The sequence below is a fragment of the Podarcis cretensis genome, assembly GCF_951804945.1.
Source record: "Podarcis cretensis genome assembly, chromosome: 1".
Taxonomy (NCBI): Eukaryota; Metazoa; Chordata; class Lepidosauria; order Squamata; family Lacertidae; genus Podarcis; species Podarcis cretensis.
This window is the reverse complement of record NC_137170.1, coordinates 13,710,857-13,732,500: the sequence shown is the minus strand read 5'-3', so window position 1 is coordinate 13,732,500 and position 21,644 is coordinate 13,710,857. Positions and strand designations below refer to the sequence as shown.

The following is a 21,644-nucleotide window of genomic DNA, read 5'->3' as shown; positions in this document are numbered from 1 at the left end:
GCGATTTCCAGCGACACTCAGCAAGTCCCCATGTAGCGCTGCGCCGATTTAGCGCAGCACGTGGGGAACTCACTGAGCGGGCGGCTTAGCTCAGGGGCGGCTCGAGAGGCGGTAAAATGGTCTCCGTGGGCCGCATCTGGTCCATGGGCCGCACATTGCTGACCCCTGGTGTAGACAATACTAACGGGATTGACTCGGTAAGGCAGCTTCCTATGTAGTGACAGAGCTGAGTTCAGTAGTTCCCAGCAGCAGTCATCATGCTTAGGACTGCAGCTTTTCAACCCACATTCTGCTTTCTATCATTTACACCAGCTGTTATAGAGTTATCTGGAGCCTCAAGTCCAAAATGGAAAATTCACACCTGAAATGTTTTGGTAAGACAGGGAGGGGAGCAGGGAACAGGGTGAGGGATCCTCATTTTTTGGCTGCCAGCTCCTCCACTTGTGTGCTTCAGCACAAACGGTCTCTGACAAATGTGATTTTGCTGTGCGTCAACACACACGCCATCAATAAGGCTCAGCTACGGATTGGGAAATGAAAGCTTTCTGGCACCAAAGACATTTTTCCATTTGCAGTACATTTCTTCCTAAATCTCAACTTGTGTGCGATTTTTTTATTTTTTATCAACAAATGCCATTCCAAAACACTGTTGGATGATAGATCCACAATGTAATAAGAGTTGCTTAAAAAAAAAAAGGAAAGCTTATTCCCCTCGCTCCCACCCACATCCTAGCATTTTATTGTGTTACATTTTCTTTTGGGAAATAATACAGAGGACTGGTTCCAAAGTCCTTGTTTTCTTGCAATGGGCTATATTTCTGCAACAAGAGCAAACCCATCGACGTTGCCATTCATCTTTCAGATGAAATGAACATTTACCCAAAGTATTCTCTGCTCAAGACATTCAATAAAACTCCTATCTTTCCAGTCGCCGGGTATGATTATGTTTTAAAATCCTGAAATAGAGCTTTAAGATAACTACCACAAATGCATAATCTAGGATCTGAGGAATTAAATCATGTAATCTCTTTGGAGGGGAAAGGGAGGGGATTCTCAGTTCTCTGAATGCCAATATCCTTGCAAAATTTTCAATTCATGTTTTCCTGCATTTCCAATTGCAGCTGCTGTTGGTATTTTAGCATGGGGGGGCAGGGGCTGCATAGGCAAGAAAATGCTATAAAAATTGTGCTGGTAGCAGAGAGGGAGGGAGAGAATAGGTTAAAGTGGGTTACAAATGGCCACTTTTTTGATCGGTTACATTGGGGGCAGGGGGCACTTTTTACAGCTTGATACTCCTGGACCCCCATGAATTTGCAGCCAGTCCTATCCTACATGGTCGGTATCTAAACACTTCGATATGATGGACACAATTGGGATTTTTTTTCCTAAAAATGATGCTTTGCAAAGACCTGTGGGTGTTTATGCAATGAAAAAGAACATTTCAGCTTCCCTACAGCACCAAAGAGCCCTCTCGCCCCTATAAACTCTCAGAATGCTTTCCATTTGCAGCTATAAATACTATGACATTATTATCTGCTCCCTGTAATGTTTTCAGAAATTTCCATTTCCTTGTTTCACCTGTCATGGCTCTTCTTGCGCTTGTGTGTGTGTGTGTATGTGTTCTGTCTCATCACGAAGCTTCAACAGAGACGGGAGAATGTTTATCTGAGAACAGATCCCAACACATGTGTTGGAATTTCCCCTTTCACAACAGACTGTTCCATTTAGTGGCACATCTGCTGATTGTCATCTGGGACAAGTTGCATGTTAACTCAGCAAACTCACAGTCTGAATCCCACAGCTGCTGAGCTAATGATGGAGACGGCCGGGGGGGGGGGGCGGGGACGGAAGAAGATAGGAAAAGGGAGAATGGTGGGTGGAAAGAGAAGAGGCTTAATAATAGGTGCCAACTCCCTGGGGCCCTGGGCGCCTGAACACCCACAAAATTCCCCATGAAGGGGCTGGGCATGCACAAATTTTGGTGCCAGGGCCATGCATGGTACCCATGGCCCAGGTACCCATGGCCCAGGGCATCCACAGTTGTGGGGGCCAAGCTGGCACTTCTGGGCTTAATCATTCCTACACCCATCTATTCTCCTCTTGCAGGACTATTTTTTCTTCCCAGGGGGGCTCAATTTTGGCTAGGGATAATTTTATACATTGCACACATACACACAAAAAGAAGAAGAGAAAAGCCATTGGTTTCAGTTTTACAACTGATACCAGGGTTAGGTTCTAAACATCTTTACTAAAATGTAGCTTCTCTGCTGAAAATCACATACACTGTGATGTTGGACAGAAATTAAGTGGTTTCCAGCTGTAATGCTTAAGAGATATGAAAAATAAGGTTTAGAAATAAGTAAAAACTAATGGTGAGGATTTGTTGAACTAACAATTTGAATTGGAATACAAGAAAGGGAGGTATGAGGAGGTCTGGAAAATAAGTTAAAAGAAAATAAGTAATGGAAACTATGTGTTTTTAATTACTTTTGTATTTTTGTACTTTTTGTATTTTTGTTATCTTTCTTTTCTTTTCTTTTCTTTTTTTCACTTTACATTGTATTATTCTTTGAAAACTTTAATAAATATTCTATAAAAAAAAAAGAAAATCACATACAGTGGTACCTCGGAAGTCGAACAGAATCTGTTCCGGAAGTCCGTTTGACTTCCAAAATGTTCGGAAACCAAAGCACAGCTTCTGATTGGCTGAAGAAAGCTCCTGCAACAAATCAAAAGCCACAGGAACCCCATTGGACGTTCAGGTTCCAAAGAACATTCGCAAACTGTAACACTCACTTCTGGGTTTGCGGCGTTCAGGAACCAAAACATCCAAGTACAAAGGCGTTTGGGATCCATGGTACGACTGTACTGTCTCTTTTTCTCCTGACTACGTACAACTGACTGTGTACAGCACTGTGTTGCAAGCAACCTCATTTACATTTACAAACACTGGCAAGGAGTCCCGAGCTGAGTTAATACACCCTATGGAAAAGTAATGGCTATATGTCTAAAGCTTTCTTTTACGACAACTTGCAATTAAAATACAATGCAATTAAAAGACAATGCAATTAAAAATAATATTTTATGTAAATTAAACTTATAGCTTCAACACTCTTGGATTCATTGTTGCTTCTTGAGGCTCAGGTAGCCTTTGTACCGCAGAGTACCTTCCATCAGCTTTGACTGGTGGTCCAGTGACGCCCCTATCTGGACAAGGAGGGCCTAACATCTGTTGTCTCTGCTCTGGTAACCTCTAGGCTAGATGACTGCAACATATTATATGTGGGGCTGCCTCAGAAGATTGTTCAGAAACTTCAGTTGGTGCATAATTGTGTGGCTATTCCCTCCCCCCCACAGGTGGAATAAATGAAGACAACGGACACAGAGTTTTAGGTTAATGGGCGAAAATGGCCACAACTTTATTGATTACAGGAAAGAAGGGTATTGGCTTTAGGCATTGGCCCTAACCGACTATCCGGTCTGACCGGGAAGGGTTAAACACCAACAGGGGGAGCCACCCGAGATGCATATCCCTGGGCGCTCCCCGAGGGGTTACCGCTCGGGGGCGCGCTTTAGGCCCTAGCCTCCGTAGGTTTCGGACGAGGCGTCGCCCCTCGGAGTCCTTTAACGAACTACCCTTCAAGCATTGGGGGAGGTGATGGCGTTCCTCCCCCCCAACCTCATCTGCATGATAATACCCCGGCCAATGCCTACCGCCAAAACCGAGGGAGTTGTGACGATTTGCTACGAGGTAGGCGAAAAAACCAAGTGGCTCACAAAACCAGCCAATTAGCCAAATGGAAAAACTCCTACCAGGCCCCTTGCGGCGACCAGCCGAAGCCCATAGCAAGGTCAGTGGCAAAACCTAAAGGGCGGGTGGGTGGGAAACTGCGTCGTCTCCAGGGAAGAAAGGGGGCGAGCCAGGGGCTGCCCTGACCTTAAGTGGCCCTAGGAAGGCCCGCCCCTGCCGCCAGCCAATTGGCTGGCGCCACAGGGTATGCTAATTGGGTGAATCCCTGTCTCCTGCGAGGCTGACGCCAGCCTCGCAGAGTGAGTGTGGGCGGGTCGTGATCCCACAACCCCCCCTCCTCCTGAAGATCGGAAGGGGCATTGGGTGGCCAGGTTGCTCACCAGGGTAAAACAGTTTGAGCATCTTACATGAATCCTGACCTGACTGCATTTGCTGCCAATTAGTTTCTGGGCCCAATTCAAAGTGCTGGCTTTGACCTATTAAGCTCTGAACAGCTCAGGACTGCAATACCTCAAGGATTGCTTCTCCTCATAAGAACTGACCCAGACCCTGCAATATCATCTAAGGCCCTTAGTTGTGTGCCCTCTCCATGAGAGGGGATGCGAGTGGTGCTGTGGGTTAAACCACAGAGCCTAGGATTTGCCAATCAGAAGGTCGGTGGTTCGAATCCCCGCGACGGGGTGAGCTCCCGTTGCTCGGTTCCTGCTCCTGCCAACCTAGCCATTCGAAAGCACGTCCAAGTGCAAGTAGATCAATAGGTACCACTCCGGCAGGAAGGTAAACGGCGTTTCCGTGCGCTGCTCTGGTTTGCCAGAAGCGGCTTAGTCATGCTGGCCACATGACCCGGAAGCTGTACACCGGCTCCCTCGGCCAATAAAGCAAGATGAGCGCCTTTACCTACCTCCATGAGAGGTCTGGAGGGCAGTAACATGAGAACGGGCCTTTTCTGTGGTGGCTCCCTGATTGTTGAATCCTCTCCCCAGGGAGGCTCGCATGTCACCTTTATTACATATATTTAGGCACCAGGCAAGAACCTTCCTCTATAACCAGTCCTTTAGTTTTCTCTGATGAACATAGGGACATCCTAAGGAGAAGTGGGACATTCTGGGATCAAACCATAAACCAGGATGTCTTCTGTAAATCCGGGGCTGTCCTTAAAAAATAGAGACACTTGAAAGGTCTGCATCTAGTCCAACCCCTTGCAATGTAGGAATATTAGCTAAAGCTATGGCCTTTTAAATGTGTTTGGGGGAGGGGGGGTTATTGGTTTGTTTTCATATTTTGTGTCTCATTTTCTGTCTTCGTGCTGTAAATCACCCTGTGACCTTCAGACAAAGGGCAGTATATAAAATAATAATAATAATAATAATAATAATAATAATAATAATAATAATAATAATAATTGCATGTGTTGCTCCACCCACTTATGACTCTGGCCCCAAAAATTCCACCCGGACATCATTTTGGACAGACGAATCCGGACATACGACAGCCCTCCCCAACCTGATGTATAGGAAAAAAGTGGAATCAGCAGAACCAGCTTTAATTATTTTCTCAGTGAAAATCCAGCTCATTATTTTTGCAAGTGAGCCGTGTAAAATCTGCATTTGCCTTTTAACTGAGCAATTTCCAACCTGCAGCTAGGTCCTCTACCGAATTTGCCCTTTTTTATTAGTCCAAAGAGGTTCCTTCTTTGCAGTGCTAATAATACATCCCTTTCATTCTGTTTTCTATCTAGACATTTCCTGCTGTGACTACATAGTTGGTAAGTTGAAATCTCTAACATGTTCACCATGGGCCATTTGTGGAACTGACTGATGATGGCTTGCTGCTTGGATTATTAATAGCCTAGGTTTGCAAAAGGAATAAAACATTAGCTGAGAGTAGCAATTCACATTAGGTCTCCTTCGACATACTTCATTTACGATATGGGGGTGAGCTCCTTTACACTGCTGTTTTAAAAAAACACAGCTAGGGGTGGGTTGCTTTAAAAGAGGACTGGACAAAATTGGGGATGGTGGAGTTATCAATGGCTACTAGCAATGAGGTCTGTGCTCTGCCTCCAAAGTCAGAGGCAGCAATATTTGGGAATACCAGTTGCTGGAAACCACAGGAGGGGAGAATGATCTTGTGCTCAGGTCCTGCTTGTACGTTTTCCATGAGCTTCTGTTTGGCCACTGTGAGAACACGATGCTGGACTAGATGGCCCATTGGACTGATTCAACAGGCTCATTTTAAGTTTTTAACCTCCAGCAGCAAGCTAATCTCTCTCTCTCTCTCTCTAATTTTTATTAGTTTTTTTTAACGTATCATTTTCAACAATAATTAAACATACTTTTACATTTTATTCAAATTTTTGACTTCCATCAATCCTGTCTGAAAATTTTCCAATCTAATCTCTCAGTATGCATTTCTTATCTTCCCTGTTACATTTCAAACTCATAACCAATATCTCTATCTTTTTCTACTTTGTAACACTTCGTATATTTCTCCTTACAAAACTTCTTGTAGTTCTACTAGTGTAATTTGTTGATTACAGTTGCTCTTCAAATAATTCATATACTTCTTCCAATCTTCTGTAAATCTCTGGTCCTGCAGGTTTCGAATCCTTCCTGTCATTTTGTCCAATTCTGCATAGTCCATTAATTTCGTCTGCCATTCTTCTTTCGTCAGAATTTCTTCTTGTTTCCATTTCTGGGCTAACAATACTCTTGCCGCAGTTGTTGCATATAAAATTTTACATCTTATCTATTGATGTCCTGACCTCTAATACCAAGTAAAAATGCTTCTGGCTTTTTAAAAAATGTATATTTCAACATCTTTTTCATCTCATTATATATCATTTCCCAGAAGTTCTTAACTTTTTTACATTCCCACCACATATGATAAAATGTTCCTTCTTTTTCTTTACATTTCCAACATTTATTATTTGTCTTATACATTTTAGCTAATTTCACTGGTGTAATATACCATCTGACAGCAAGCTAATCTCCGGCCATACTGGGTTGGTCCAATTTGGCCCATGAGGCCATTTCCCCCCAACCACAACCACCTGTCAAGCAGCTGACATCACTTCTGGTGCCCTCCAAATGTTGCTGGACTACAGCTCCCATCATCCCTGTCCGCTGGTCGTTGTCAGGAGCGAGCCAGCAGTAAATCACACCGTGCAAGTTGAAGTTACCGTAAGTCTTTATGAGCAAGAACATGATCTGCACAGACTTGGCAAAGTGTCGGGCCCAATGAACACAACAGTTCACCCCCAGTAGGTCTTGCCCCATGGATCAGTTGCTGAGACTGAAAGTCCCTGCCTCTCCAGGCTTTTTCCCAAGCAATCAGAGACTGCGCCTGTGTGAACCAGCCTCTCCTCCTGTGTGAACCATGCCTCTTCTGGTTCTGGAAGACAAGCTGGGAGGGGAGCTTGTTGTAGCAGGAGGGGGAGACCCTCATGACTCTTCACCAGCCCGACTCAACTCTGCCTCTTGCCTTCCTCCTACTTCTGCCTCTGATTCTGGACTTCCCTCTGCCACGGGCTCTCCCAGTTCACTAGCCCTCTTCACCTTCTCCTCCCAGTCTTCTGCCTTTTCTCCCTCTGGCCACTCATCGTCATTGCACCACCAATCTCCAGGCTCTGAGCCTTATTCCCTTGGTGGTTCCCCAGCTGGTTCCTTCCGCCATTCCTCTGCGTCCAACCAGTTCATGACAGTCATGCTAGAATTCAGCAGTTCCCAACCTGTGGGTCCCCAGATGTTGTTGGACTACAACTCCCATCATCCCTGAGCTCTTGCCTTGCTAGCTAGGGGTGATGGGAGTTGTAGTTCAACAACATCTGGGGACCCACAGGTTGAGAAAGGCTGTGCTAGATGGAAGTGATGGGAGTTGCAATCCAGCAACATCTGGGGGGCACTTCATTGGCTACCCAAGTCCTCATGTGCCCTATAGCACTTCCCCATAGCTTTGCATCTTAAGGGACAGTTGGTCATGCTGGGCACCCTGTTTTTTGGAGTTCATCATTAATTTCCACCCTGATAGGCTTCAAAATAACTTCCCCAGGACAGTTTGAGCAACCCCAGCTCCAGCATTGGGAATGGAGCAGTTTTCTGTGGCCAAAAGCAATTTCACATTGTATGTTTCAGATGCTATCTACTACAGTGCGTGTGATATATATATATATATATATATATATATATATATATTCAGTCTACAAGTGCAATAACATTTGAATCAGTCCCTCACAGGAAGGAGTTAGCGAGCGAGCCACAGGCTGACATTTATTCACAGAAAGCACAAAGAGAGTAATTTTAAATAGCAATCGATTTAACAAAGAAAATGGAAGCCTGTTCAGAGATAATTTGCAAGCGGAAAGGAGGGCTTCGTTCGAGATGAATAAATCATTTGCTGCAAATAGTTCCCCCCGACTCTATTAGAGAACATTGATTCGCTTTCTCGGGTTCTTTAAAATGATTTGCTCTTAGCATTCTGCCTTCCCCCCAAACACCACACACTTTTTGATACATTATTATGGGTTGGGTTGCCTGCCTTTATGACTTCTACTTTCCTCCCTGTACCTCTGCATGACAGCTTAATTGTTTACCATGAATTCTGGGACTAGTAATAGCAGCTAATTTAAATAGGCCAGAGCAAATAGTGGACCTTTACCCATAACGATACAGACCACAGCAGCGTTTATATATATATTTAATCTTAACCATACTGGCTGCGCTCATATACCAGGCAAATGGTTACACTCTGTACCGAATTTTTTTTATATAAAAAAATGCTTATTATCCTACTCATAGATCAGGTGCTCGAAGCAGCTTTATAAAAGAAGACTGTTGTTATAAAATAATGGCAATGCAACTTACATAAAAATTGCCACGCTGGGTCAGAGCGATGTTCTGTCTCACTCAGCAGCTTGTCAGTAGATATTGGTATGACAGTGTGTCTCACACAGGATCATCAACAGGGCATATAAGAACAGGGGGAGTCAGACAGTTGGTCCATTGAGCTCAGTCTACACTGACTGGAGATGCGGGTGGCGCTGTGGTCTAAACCACAGAGCCTCTTGGGCGATGGGGTGAGCTCCCGTTGCTCTGTCCCAGCTCCTGCCAACCCAGCAGTTCGAAAGAACACCAGTGCAAGTAGATAAATAGGTACCGCTGCGGCTGGAAGGTAAATGGCGTTTCTGTGCGCTCTGGTTTCCATCGCAGTGTCCCGTTGTGCCAGAAGCAGTTTAGTCCTGCTGGCCACATGACCCGGAAAGCTGTCTGTGGACAAACGCCGGCTCCCTTGGCCTGAAAGCAAGATGAGCGCCGCAACCCCCTAGCTGCCTTTGACTGGACTTATCCATCCAGGGGTTCTTTACCTTTACTCTTTTTTTTTTTTTACACTGACTGGCAGTGCTTTTCCAGAATTGTAGAACATAAGAAGAGACTAGTCTAGTGGATCAGACCAATGACCCATCTAGTCCAGCATCCTGTTCTTACAATGGCCATAGGAAGCTACCAAGCAGGACACAAGTACAAGAACCAGCAACTGGCCTTACTGTAGATGCCAGAGGTTGAGTCAAGGACCAACTCTCTGCAAAGCATATGATCTGCCATTGAGCTCTGCCCCTTCCTGTGCCTTTAACACCATTTCATTTCATTTCATTTTCATTTTTTCATTTCACTTTTTATTTGCATACCACAGACCCTCCAAGTGTCCCTATTTTCCAAAGACTTCCCTGATCTAGAGGAGCCATCCCGGTTTCTGATTTGATCCCGGAATTTCCCACTTTTCCTTAGGATGTCTCTATTTTCATTGGAGAAATGTTGGAGGGTATGGAGTTATTCAAACCCCCAAGCCAGAGGACAGCAAACTTTTTCAGCAGGGGGCCGGTCAACTGTCCCTCAGTCCTTGTGGGGGGCTGGACTATTTTTTTTTGGGGGGTGAACGAATTCCTATGCCCCACAAATAACCCAGAGATGCATTTTAAATAAAAGGACACATTCTACTCATGTAAAAACACACTGATTCCCAGACCGTCCATGGGCTGGATTTAGAAGGTGATTGGGCCGGATCCAGCCCCCAGGCCTTAGTTTGCCTACCCATGCCCCAAGCCATCTGAAGGCAATCCTGTATAGGGTAATGTTTTATTATGTTTTTATATATGTAGGAAGCTGCCCAGAGTGGCTGGGGCAACCCAGTAAGATGTGTGGGGTATAAATAGTAAAATTATCATCAAGGAATGGGACATCCCTATGTTCACTGGAGAAATGTTGGAGGGTATGATACCACCTTTCTAAATCACTATACGCAAGGTGGTTTACAAGCTGAAGAAACAACAAAATAGACAGCAAAGATCACACACCTAACAACCATCAGATCCAATACAAAAGAAGTCAGAATAAAAGCATAACTTTGAAATGAACAATGTATAGCAAATCAACAAATATTCAATAATCCATTAGAGTATAATAGTAAAGAATAAATTTAAACCAGCAAGTAATAATTAAATAGTTTGCACTTGATGAAGGTCAACAGAGATTGTGGTGACCTTGGGACATATGGTTTTATTTACACATATATGCAACCTAGGCAGAGGGTGAAGGGGCTCACAGCATCAACGCTCCCAAAGATCTTGCTTTCCCCTTAGGTCTCCAGGCAAGCCCCAGGTCACAGTTTTTGATCCATCACAGAGCAAGGCATGTCTCTGTCTCTCCGGCTTCCAGCATCACCCCACATCCACTCACATGCACAATCTCCCTTGTCCTATTTCCATCCCAGGATGACATGGCACCCAACCAGGTGAGGTGGCAAAAGGTGAGGTGGCTATTTGTCTCTATGGAAACGTAGCTCACCCTTGGAGATGCTGATGAGAGCACTTCTCCAGCCAGCTAAGACAAGGCCATTACCCAACAAAGAGACTTTTCTGACAGCTGCTTCTGCTAGACTCCACACTTCACTAGATGTGCAATCACAGGCCTGGAAAGGACCCATGTCTAACCCCCACACAGCCTATAATGATAAACAGCTACCTTGTACCACTGGTTCACCCACTTTAGCATTGTCTGTACTGACCAGCAGTGTCTTCACAGACAAGATGTCACTCCAGGTGCTGCTAGATTGCAGCTTCCATCATCCCTGCCGATCAGCCAAGCTGGGTGGGGCTGATAGGATCTGGAGTCAATCATCATCTGGAAGGTGAGCATCAGAACTGGCTGGTCCTACTGTTAGAATTCCTGCTCTATGGTTGCAGTCATAGAGTTGTTGTCTTTCACATGATGGTATATGTTTTGACTACACAGAGTGGGAAGTGACGGAGACAGGATGTTTGTGTTGCTGTGTTCCGTGAAGTGGGACTATTGTCCTTTGTTCTTTTTCTCTTTGCTGTCTGATGCTAGAGAGAGAGGGAGCCATGTTGCAGTGCTCTGTGTGTGTTTATATGTAAATAAAGTAGATTAGCCAAAATGCTGAATTGCTGAGGTCTGTCACTCGCATGATGCGCAAACTCTGCGGATCCCTAAGTGTGCTGGTGTCAGTTGGCATCAGTCGCTGTGATGTTTGGGCTGAAGAAAGCTTATGAAGCTCCCAAACAATCGACCGGGAGGAAGGAAACATGCCAGTCGGGCATGTGTCTCTGCCAGGGCCCTACTCGAGTATAGGCTGAACTCCTGACACCTACAACAGGGGTCAAGGATCTGGAAACCATGCCATATGAGGAATGGTTGAGGGAGTTGGGTAGGTTTAGCCAGGAGAAGAGGAGACTGAGAGGAAATATGATTGTCATCTTCTAGTATCTCAAGGGCTGTCACATGGAAGAGGGAACAACAAGCTTGTTTTCTCCTTCTCCAGAGGGTCCAATGAATTCAAGTTGCAAGAAAGGAGATTCCAGCTAAACATCAGGAATAACTTTCTGAGGGTAGGAGCTGTTCAGCAGGGGAACAGACTCCCTTAGGAGGTGATGGACTCTCCATCCTTGGAGGTTTATAAGCAGAGGTTGGGTGGCCATCTGTCGGGGTGGTTGAGATACCTGCATTGCAGGGGATTGGACTAGATGACCCTCGGGGTCCCTTCCAACTCTACAATTCTGTGATTCTATGAGAGTATCGAGACTAGTGGTATCCTCCCCAAAGGCTTCACAGAAAACTTAAATAAAATAGGAATGCAAATGAAAACATTGTAAATGCCATTAAATACCAAAATTAATACAAATTTAGATGAACGCTTATGACACACACACACAGGCATTTCATTAAAAGAAAGAGAAAGCCTTCCTAAATCAGCCTGTGAAAATTAAAACATGTCGAATATTTACTCGGATGATCATTTTAAGCCCGCTTGTATTTTATGCCGCACCGAGTGCGCAACTAACTCTCATTTTTTTCCAATTTGAAAGGACTGGATATAAAAGGCTCATGTTACAGGCAGAAGCCACGGAATCTCGTTTCTTTATAAGCTGCCAATGAGCATTAAATAATTTTCCAGAGCTGCCTAGCGTTCAGAAGTATTTAAGTGCTCACGTTTTTTTGCTGAAAGGGGTTTTGTTTTTTAAAAGATGGCAACGAGGGTATCCAAGTGCATGCATTAATTATGGTAATCCTGTTCTTGTTGTATATAATCAAATCCTTTCAACGCTCCATTAGATTTCATCATTGTTATTCAGTCTCCTTTCGGAGAGAGGTGTGTGTTGTTGCTATTTGAGCTGGGGCATGCCAAAGAGCTGTATTCGAGGGCAGGAAGCCAGAGGAACACATGCAGTGGGCAGAAACAGGCCTGGGAATTGCTGCCAAACAGCTGCAAAGAGGCAGAGCGAGGGCTGCTTTATAGCAAATCCTGGGCAAGCGCAGGAGGTGTGGGGGGAGAGCCACATTTCTATGTGCAAATCAATGCTCCTCCTCTCTCTCTATCCGGCTTCCTGTGTTGCCTTTATACTGTTCAAGGAGCAGGCCTCCTGGCTGCCTGAAAACCTGAGATGTAGGGATAGGTTGGGCTCCATGATCACTGAAATGGTGACAGCAGCCACAAAATTAAAAGATGCCTGCTTCCTGGGAGAAAAGCAATGACAAACCTAGACAGCATCTTAAAAAGCAGAGACATCACCTTACCAATAAAGGTCCGTATGGTTAAAGCTATGGTTTTCCCAGTAGTGATGTGTGGAAGTGAGAGCTGGACCATAAGGAAGGCTGATCGCCGAAGAATTGATGCTTTTGGATTATGGTGCTGGAGGAGACTCTTGAGAGTCCTATGGACTGCAAGAAGATCAAACCTCTCCATTCTGAAGGAAATCAGCCCTGAGTGCTGACTGGAAGGACAGATCCTGAAGCTGAGGCTCCAGTACTTTGGCCACCTCATGAGAAGAGAAGACTCCCTGGAGAAGACCCTGATGTTGGGAAAGATGGAGGGCACAAGGAGAAAGGAGGAGAAAGGGATGACAGAGGACGAGACGGTTGGATAGTGTTCTCGTAGCTACCAGCATGAGTTTGACCAAAGTGCGGGAGGCAGTGGAAGACAGGAATGCCTGGCGTGCTCTGGTTCATGGGGTCACGAAGAGTCGGACATGACTAATCAACTAAACAACAACAACAACAGGGATAGGTTTTTGTTGTTTTTTCACAGTTATCCAAAATCCAATTATTATTATTTTTATTTATTTAAATTTTTATTTTTTTACCAACAACCAAACACAAACAGTGAAACCCCTCAGGCGGCTCATACATTGGGTATATATAATCAATAATAACATATTCACATCAACCATATGTACAATTTTATATACGTTAGCACTCCTCCCTCCACAGGGTTTGTTTAACTTTTAACATTTTAATGGATATGATAATGGATATCATACCTTCCAACATTTCTGAGATGAAAATAGGGACAGTCTATTCTACATCAGGAAGCTTCTCCAGCGTTGGATCTCCCACACATCTACATTGGTCACCTTGAGTCAACTGCAGTGGCGTAGCGTGGGGGTGCAGGGGGGGCCGGCCGCACCGGGCGCAACATCTGGGGGTTAGGGTTAGGGGGCGCAAATCCACGGGTTAGGGGGTGCAAATTACTTGCCTTGCCCCGGGTGCTGACAACCCACGCTACGCCACTGGTCAACTGCAACCCCTCAGCGTCCCCAACCTCACGGGGGGTAGGGGGCTGGAATCAAGACACTTGGAGGGTCTATGACATGACACTGAAAGTTAAGATTTCTCCAGCAAAAGGGGAGGTGGGGTGTGTTTCGATATGACTGGGGAGGACCTAATTTTAACCTCACTTCTTTCTGTTCTCCTCCACTACATCCCAGCACACAAGAGGCCTGCAAGCGTACTGCCTTTGTTCCTGGGGATTTTCCTTTGTGCGCTCCTGCTTGTGACTTTAAGTCTCTACTACGGCAGCGTGAGGCGAGATTTCAAAGTCTTGGAAGAGTTTCACACCCAGCTTGTTATCGTCGTCCTTCAGATCAGGCATGTTGCTGTGAAATGTTGGGCCTGGTTTATGAGGCTGTAGAAAGCCTCACACATGGAACCATGCAGGGCTGGCTCGCTTCCTCTGGGATACCTTCCGAATGTGTCTGAGAGAGAAAAAGAGCCTCTTTATTTAAGAGGGGAAAATTTAAACGGAAAATGAAGCAGCTGTCTTCTTGCAAAATTACGACGCTACCCACGGCGGGCATTTTTCCTTTCTTATCGCCGTCATTTGGGTTCCGCATTTCTTTTCATAATGCCATTATCGTCTCCTAGCAATCTCAATTGCAATTAGAGGCCCATTGTGTAAGAGCCTTGAAGCATTGAGAATATTCTTTATTTCCAACCTGGGGATGTGTGGGAGCTGCAAACAAGATTTCAAAGTATTGCCAATCAAACGTTTTAAAATAATAATAATAATAATAAACCCATGAGCTAGACCATACAAAAGACTAGTCTTCAAAAATGACTTATTTTTAAATGATAAATGGTCGGTGTTGCTTACAGAGGAACGTGTGGACAGACAGAGTATATAACCTTATCAAAACTTGCTTCCTTTGAAATTCCCCAGCAGTTTCTTCGGGGAGGAGCCTTTGAATTCAACTCAGATTTTGGCTTGGATGAAACTGAGAGTAGCTGTGCATATTTTACTCTCTCCCACTGGAATCAATGGGGTGTAAAAGTGTTTAGCTGGAGCTGAGTCAAGTTTCTTTGTGTCTGATGTATATTTTGAGGTAAGGGTTAAGCAATGTGGGTATTTGTGAGTGGTATGTATAAATATCACATTTTATCCACTGCACGGTTTGAAACCTATTCTATATATGTCAGCTTATGGATAGCTGCTGCAAGCTTTCAAAAGATAGTTGACCAAGTGTCTAACCACACAATTAAAAATTACAGGAATGTTGCAGTATCCACTATCATTGGTTCATGGTTTAATAAAATATTGTATATACTAATACAAATTGGTTATAAAAAGGTGGTATTTAAGACACTGCTGCCATTTTTAGCTTACTGGAATCACACCAAGACTTTAAAAAATGAACACAGTGCAAAAATTGCCTTCTGCATTGCAAAATTATGATTAAGAATGAATAAATGCTGGTAACAGTTACTAAATCTCCTTGTCACACATTGTGGTCCTGTCTGCACTATACATTTAAAGTCCCTGCCTCTGAAAGGTCTACAAAGAACTATATAAAAGATTAGTGAAACAATGCCAATAAAAGCAAATGTTTAAACTAGGCTGGCATGCAATCTTAGCAAAACATAAATAAAATCAGCAACTTAAAAAAAAATTATACACAATAATATTGTGTATGAAGAATAGCATGGATAGGCTTGCTAGGGGGGAGGGGGTGTTTTTAGCAGATGCTGAAAACAACGCAGTGAAGACATCTGCCTAAAATCAATGGGCAGGGTGTTCCAGAGAGTAGGTACTGCTGGTGGAATGGGACTGGTGGGACTGGTGCAATGGAAGGCGAAGAAGCCAAGAGTAGCTGGGGCCAACCAGTTCTAGGTTTGTCCCTATTCGCTGCCTCCCTGCTGAGTTATACAAGGGCAAAACAGACTGAGAAGGAGGAAGCTGGCAGCCAGCATCACACACACACCCCAGACTGGCTGTAAGAAGGGAAGTGTCAGGGACAGGAATGGTGGAAACCGCCTCCCCATCCTGACCCTTCCAGGGAGGGGGAGGAAGAAGACAGTCTAGATTGACAACCGGGGTTTGAGGGAGGTCACAGCTCAGAGGCAGATGGTGGGTAAAGTTGGGAAACCATGGGAGAGCCAGAGCAACAGGTGGCTGACACGTTGTCAGTAGAAAGCATTCCAGACCCTCCATCTCCCAGAACCTGGCGAGCCTTAAAAGTAGGAGAGCAAAGAGCTCAAAGACAGAGGGCCCTTAGCAGCACCCATAGAGGAGTTGATGATGACGAAGAATGAGGGATGGGAGAGATTGGAGGGGGGAAGAGATTCACTCGGGACAATGCCCTTATCCAAGAAGCTGGGTTCTATAGCCTCTTTGTGTAAAGTTTGAAATAAAAAAGGACTGTAAGAAACTTTCCCTTGTCTTCATACTTTCCTGGGCAACCAGCCGGGAATCACTGACATCACCCCAACAGGTATGGGTTGGCTGAGGGCAGAATGAAGCCGGTGGGCCACTGCCCTATTTGCCTTAATTGATCAGCCTCTGCTGAAAAGTCAGGATAGAAACTTTCTACGATTATGTGTGGCATTGAGATAAAGGTAAAGGTACCCCTGCCCATACGGGCCAGTCTTGACAGACTCTGGGGTTGTGCGCCCATCTCACTCAAGAGGCCAGGGGCCAGCGCTGTCCGGAGACACTTCCGGGTCACGTGGCCAGCGTGACATCGCTGCTCTGGCGAGCCAGAGTCGCACACGGAAACGCCGTTTACCTTCCCGCTGGTAAGCGGTCCCTATTTATCTACTTGCACCCGGAGGTGCTTTCGAACTGCTAGGTTGGCAGGCGCTGGGACCGAGCAGCGGGAGCGCACCCCGCCGCAGGGATTCGAACCGCCGACCTTTCGATCGGCAAGCCCTAGGCGCTGAGGCTTTAACCCACAGCGCCACCTGCGTCCCGTGGCATTGAGATAGTGAATAGTTAAAACTGTGGAACTCACACCCACAGGAGTCTTCCAAAGCAACTACTCTGTTCCGAACTTAAAAATGGAAAGCGTAATGCTGGTGGTCAACAAAAGAGGTTTAAAGACGGTCTTGAGGCAATTTTTTAAAAATGTAGTACAGTGGTACCTCGGGTTAAGTACTTAATTCGTTCCGGAGGTCCGTACTGTCAGGGAACTGCCATCGGAGCCAGAGGCGGAGGGAAGGCTCCAGAGGGATGCCGGAGAGGGTCCCAGTAGGGAGAGAGGCAGCCCATCTGGTGGGGAAGGAAATCAGCGTAGCACCAGTGGAGAAGGGGGGCAGATGGGGGAATCGGAGAGAAGGCTCCTGGACTCCTCACCGGAGATCAGCGGGGAGAGCACGGGTCCTCCGCTGCCCACACCCTCCCTGTGCAGAAGACTTCCGCGCAGGGAGAGTAGGAGGAGACTGGGTGTCAAAGAACTTCTTTGCTGGAAGAAGTTCAAGAAACACCCACTGACGGATTCTGCCAGCGATTGAGACAGCCACGGATGGGTGGCTGTCCGGACAGAAAGGGTTCACCCAGGTGACTCAGCCAGGTGTGGCGACGACTTACGCACGAGCAACCCCCTAGAACCATTACACGTACTTAACCTGAAACTGTTCTTAACCTGAAGCACCACTTTAGCTAATGGGGCCTCCTGCTGCTGCCGCGCCACCGTAACACGATTTCTGTTCTCATCCTGAAGCAAAGATCTTAACCTGAAGCATTATTTCTGGGTTAGCAGAGTCTGTAACCTGAAGCATATGTAACCTGAAGCATATGTAACCCGAGGTACCACTGTATAAACACCAACAATTGGGAAACGCCTGCGAGCACTCCAGTTGGAGAAGAGCCTTTACCAAAAGTGTCGTGGGCTTTGAAGACACTCAAACTCAGGACGCAAGGGAGAAACATGCTAAGAGGAAGGCACGTTTGGTAAATCCACACTGTGATCAACTCCTGCCTGGAAACCTATGTCCCCACTATGGAAGGACGTGTGGATCCAGAATTGGCCTCCACAGTCACTTATGGACTCATTGTTAAAACTGTGTTTATGGAAGAGAATCTTACTGGGCTACGAATCATCGCCAAAGAAGAAGAATGGATTGGCTGAGGGCAGAATGAGGCCAGTGGGCCACTGCCCTATCTGCCCTAATGGACCAGCCTCTGCTGAAAAGTCAGGTTAGAAACTTTCTAAGATTATGTGTGGCATTGAGAAAGTGGATAGTTAAAACTGTGGAACTCACAGCCACAGGAGTCGGTGATGAGAGCTTTAAAAGAGATTTTGGCAAATTCATGGAGGACAAGGCTATTGACGACCACTAGCCGCAATGGCAACGCTTTGGCTCCACAGTCAGCAGCAGGAATTAAACCACAGGATGGGAGAGAACTTGAATCTTGCTTGCTGGTTTCCCACCAGTATCTGCATTGCAGGGTGTTGGACCAGATGATCCCTTCCAACTGTATAGTCTTATAACTCTATTATCTGGTTGGCCACTATGAGAACAGGAAGGAAGGAAGGAAGGAAGGAAGGAAGGAAGGAAGGAAGGAATCTTTATTTGTATCAGCCATCGGCCATAGCAATAAAACAACAATACGATATACAAAGAATACAAATAAAAAGTGAATTATATAAAATACATTTTAGGGTTTTGAATCAGTAGTCAAATAGTGGATCTTATTCTGATTGCCCCAGCTAAAAACCTTGCAACCTTTGCTGTCACCTGCTCATCTTGATCTGCCAAAAGGAAGGACACTGTGGCAGTGGTTGGGCGACCCGGAATGGTCAATAAAAGAGAGATGATAATCTCATTCTTCAAGCCTTTATAAAGAGGGCAAGCCAGAAGGGCATGCGCCACCAATTTGGTACTGCCATCTCCACAGGGGCATGTGTTTTTTGTGTGGAATCTGTTGGAATCATCCCTTGAGTACAGCCAAGGGCAATATATTCAATTTTGCAAGAGTAAAAGCACGTCTATGTTTTAGAATTGCTAGGTTATGCAGATAGAGTGCCAGAGATGGGAAGGTGGAAAATAGTCAAACCGTGGGCAAAATTTCCTTATTGTGGCCAAGTTGTTCTGACACTCGATATCATTTAGGCACTGACAAATTAGACTGTTTGCTTTACTAAAACCCAAAGTGAGTAGCTGTTGTGGTGATAAACCACAAGAGTGAAGTTTTTGGTAGACAATTTTAGTCCAGGCGCTCTTGTGACAATCTTGCAGCAGTAGAGTTATTAGACGTGGGGAGGGAGTTTTGCATTTAGGCAAAGCCAATAGTTAAGTGTTCTACACCAGATCCATAATTCTACTGAGGAAAGATTAGCCTCTAGGCACAATGATGCATTTGGAACACAGGGTGGTACAGAGAAAATTTGCCTTAAGAACTTTGATTGGACAGCTTCCGTAGATCCAAAGTGAGTGCCTGTCCAAATCTGAACCCCATATAATAACTGTGCTAGGGGTTTAGCTTGGAGCACTTCCAGGACTAATGGTATATGTTTACCACCTTTTGTGTGGAAAACGCGTGTCAGAATTTTGGCACTTTGGGACACTTTTTCTTTTGCACATGCTAGACTGAGGGCCATTGGTCTAATGCAAAAAACTCCACTTACGTCCTTATGGTTGCTACCACACCGAAGGGTTGATTCATTGCAAGTGCAGAAGGAACATTACATGGCAGATGAAAAAGTGTTGAACAGGCATTGACTGAAGACAGAAACTAATTTGCAGGTTACCATTTTTGTTTTCAGATAGAAACATCCCCCGCAAAATTTAAAATAAAATATGGAGAGCATTAAAAGGAATTATTCTGACCATATTTATAACACCTGCCTTAGAGGATGGCATTAATGGATGAGGCATTGCTGGGAACCTTTTAAAATACACACTGACCCACTTGTATGAGTGCATTAAAGGTCGACGTAGGCAATGTTCTTCCCGGTGTGGATTCTGCACCATAATTGAGACCACCTGCCTGCACCGATTACGTGAACCATATTTGACTTCTCTTCGTATTCAGGCATTATCCCCGCTGCGACAAACAGTTCTTGTTTACATAGCAAAAAATAAAAAATATATACATGAAAAGGAGTTTATTTTAGCTGCCGTTTAATACATGTCAGCAGCTGGAAAATGAAAATGGGGAGCAGCCCTCTCAGCTTCTATAGAACTGTGCAAGAAAAAATCTGAAAAATGAGGTTAGACACACAAGAAAAGGTTTTATTTTCATTTTGTAAAAAAAGAAGAAAGAATTATATCCTTGTTAGATTCCTAGATCTGCACAAGACTTGCCAGCAAGACTTGTGTAGCTTATAAGGGAAGCACACTATTTAGTTCCCAATCATCAGTTGTTTCATACGTCTTGTGCTAAAAAATCTAATTATTCTGATTGTGTTTAAATAAAACACCAAAACGCATTAAATTTTCAGACAATTTATTTTTATATGGCACCAGATCAGAAGCCCAATACGCTCTCCAGAAGGGGTGGTGGGCAAACAATTGATATAAAACAATAATTCCCTGTTTTAGGCAACCTTGTCCCCACCAAAAACAATGGAAACTCAATCGTTGGTTCAAACAAGGAGAATGGGCCTTGCAATCTCAGATTTACTTGATGTATACAAAGTATTACAGTAGAAGGTCATCAATGGGGGTTTGAGGTACATCTTAAAAAAAACAAAAACCTACTCCCTATTCAGTTTTGTATAAAACAAGGAGCACTTTGCATTTCCAACCAAGCTCAATGTTTTCCCTGCACTTTGCATGCATTCCATGTCCAACTATACACCAAAAAAAGACAATGCAGATTGTGAGTGCAAATACTCAAATTGCATCGTGATAACAAGCTCTGAAATGAGCACAACCTATCCAGTCCCAATTTCTTAACTATTTTGAATTTGTCAGTTATGCATCGTGCAATAGTAAATCTGTTCAGAAGGTCAGGTTCTAAATCTTAGGTCATAAAAGTTGGTGGATGTGATGCATACACACAACTGCATTTTGAGCCCCTCTCCCAGAAGGTGACTTAAGAGATCTTTCTTAAAACCACTTGTGGACCACCTGACATTATGCCTTGTTTGGTGCTTTGGTCCTGTATCCAGAAAAAGTTCAAGTTTGGGCTAGGGAATGCACACACAAACATACACATCACAGGGCATCGATTCAAAAACAGAAGCATTCATCCCCTCCTTTATGTACACAAATATACAATAAGAGTTCAAACATCTACCAGTAGAAAGTTATCATTAAATGTACACTGAATTTGCTTTTTCACTACTGGGCATTGCAAGAAAGGAAGGTTGAGCCGAGTGGTAAGGAATGTGTTATGCACACAAAAGGTCCAGGGTTCAATCTGTTGGCTCCTCTGCAGCATCTTCAACTCAACAGAACATTAAATTGTGGAGCTGGGCTGAAGGAAAGAAATCTGAAAATCTCAGATTACGTTTCTGCTTTAAAGCTACATTTCGAAACTCTCACATCTGACATCAAAATGTAAACACTGACAAGCAAAGGCTTTTGCTTTCTCACTGGAAATGGCATAAACATGGTGGCTGCACGCTTGCAGATAGAAGGTGACATCTTCCATGCCCTTAAAGTTGCCTTGATGGGTGGCCCTCTTTTCTGAGTTTTTGAGAGTTCTACTCAGGCAGCATAGGGTGCATGGGTAAGGTTGCCATATGTTGAAGAGCAAAAGAGAGGACACATTTGCCAATGCCTGGGGCGGGATGGGGAAGGAGGTGCGAGAGAGAAGATGCTGGCCTACATAGCCCTATGGTTTGATCCTGCAGGATCAGCCTAGAAACTCTAACCACTGT

At 44.7% G+C, this 21,644-nt stretch overlaps 1 protein-coding gene across 2 annotated transcripts in view; it reads left to right on the top strand.

The window, feature by feature from the left end:
- Positions 1-14,326, top strand: part of LOC307208660 (nutritionally-regulated adipose and cardiac enriched protein homolog) — a 34,444-nt gene extending 20,118 nt beyond the window's left edge. For both annotated transcript variants that reach the window (XM_079963505.1, XM_079963506.1), the window contains 2 exons: positions 5,490-5,516; positions 14,028-14,326. In XM_079963505.1, coding sequence (XP_079819631.1) covers positions 5,490-5,516; positions 14,028-14,230 — 230 coding nt within the window. In that variant the 3' untranslated portion in view covers positions 14,231-14,326. The remainder of the gene's footprint in view (positions 1-5,489; positions 5,517-14,027) is intronic.
- Positions 14,327-21,644: the final 7,318 nt, after the last annotated feature.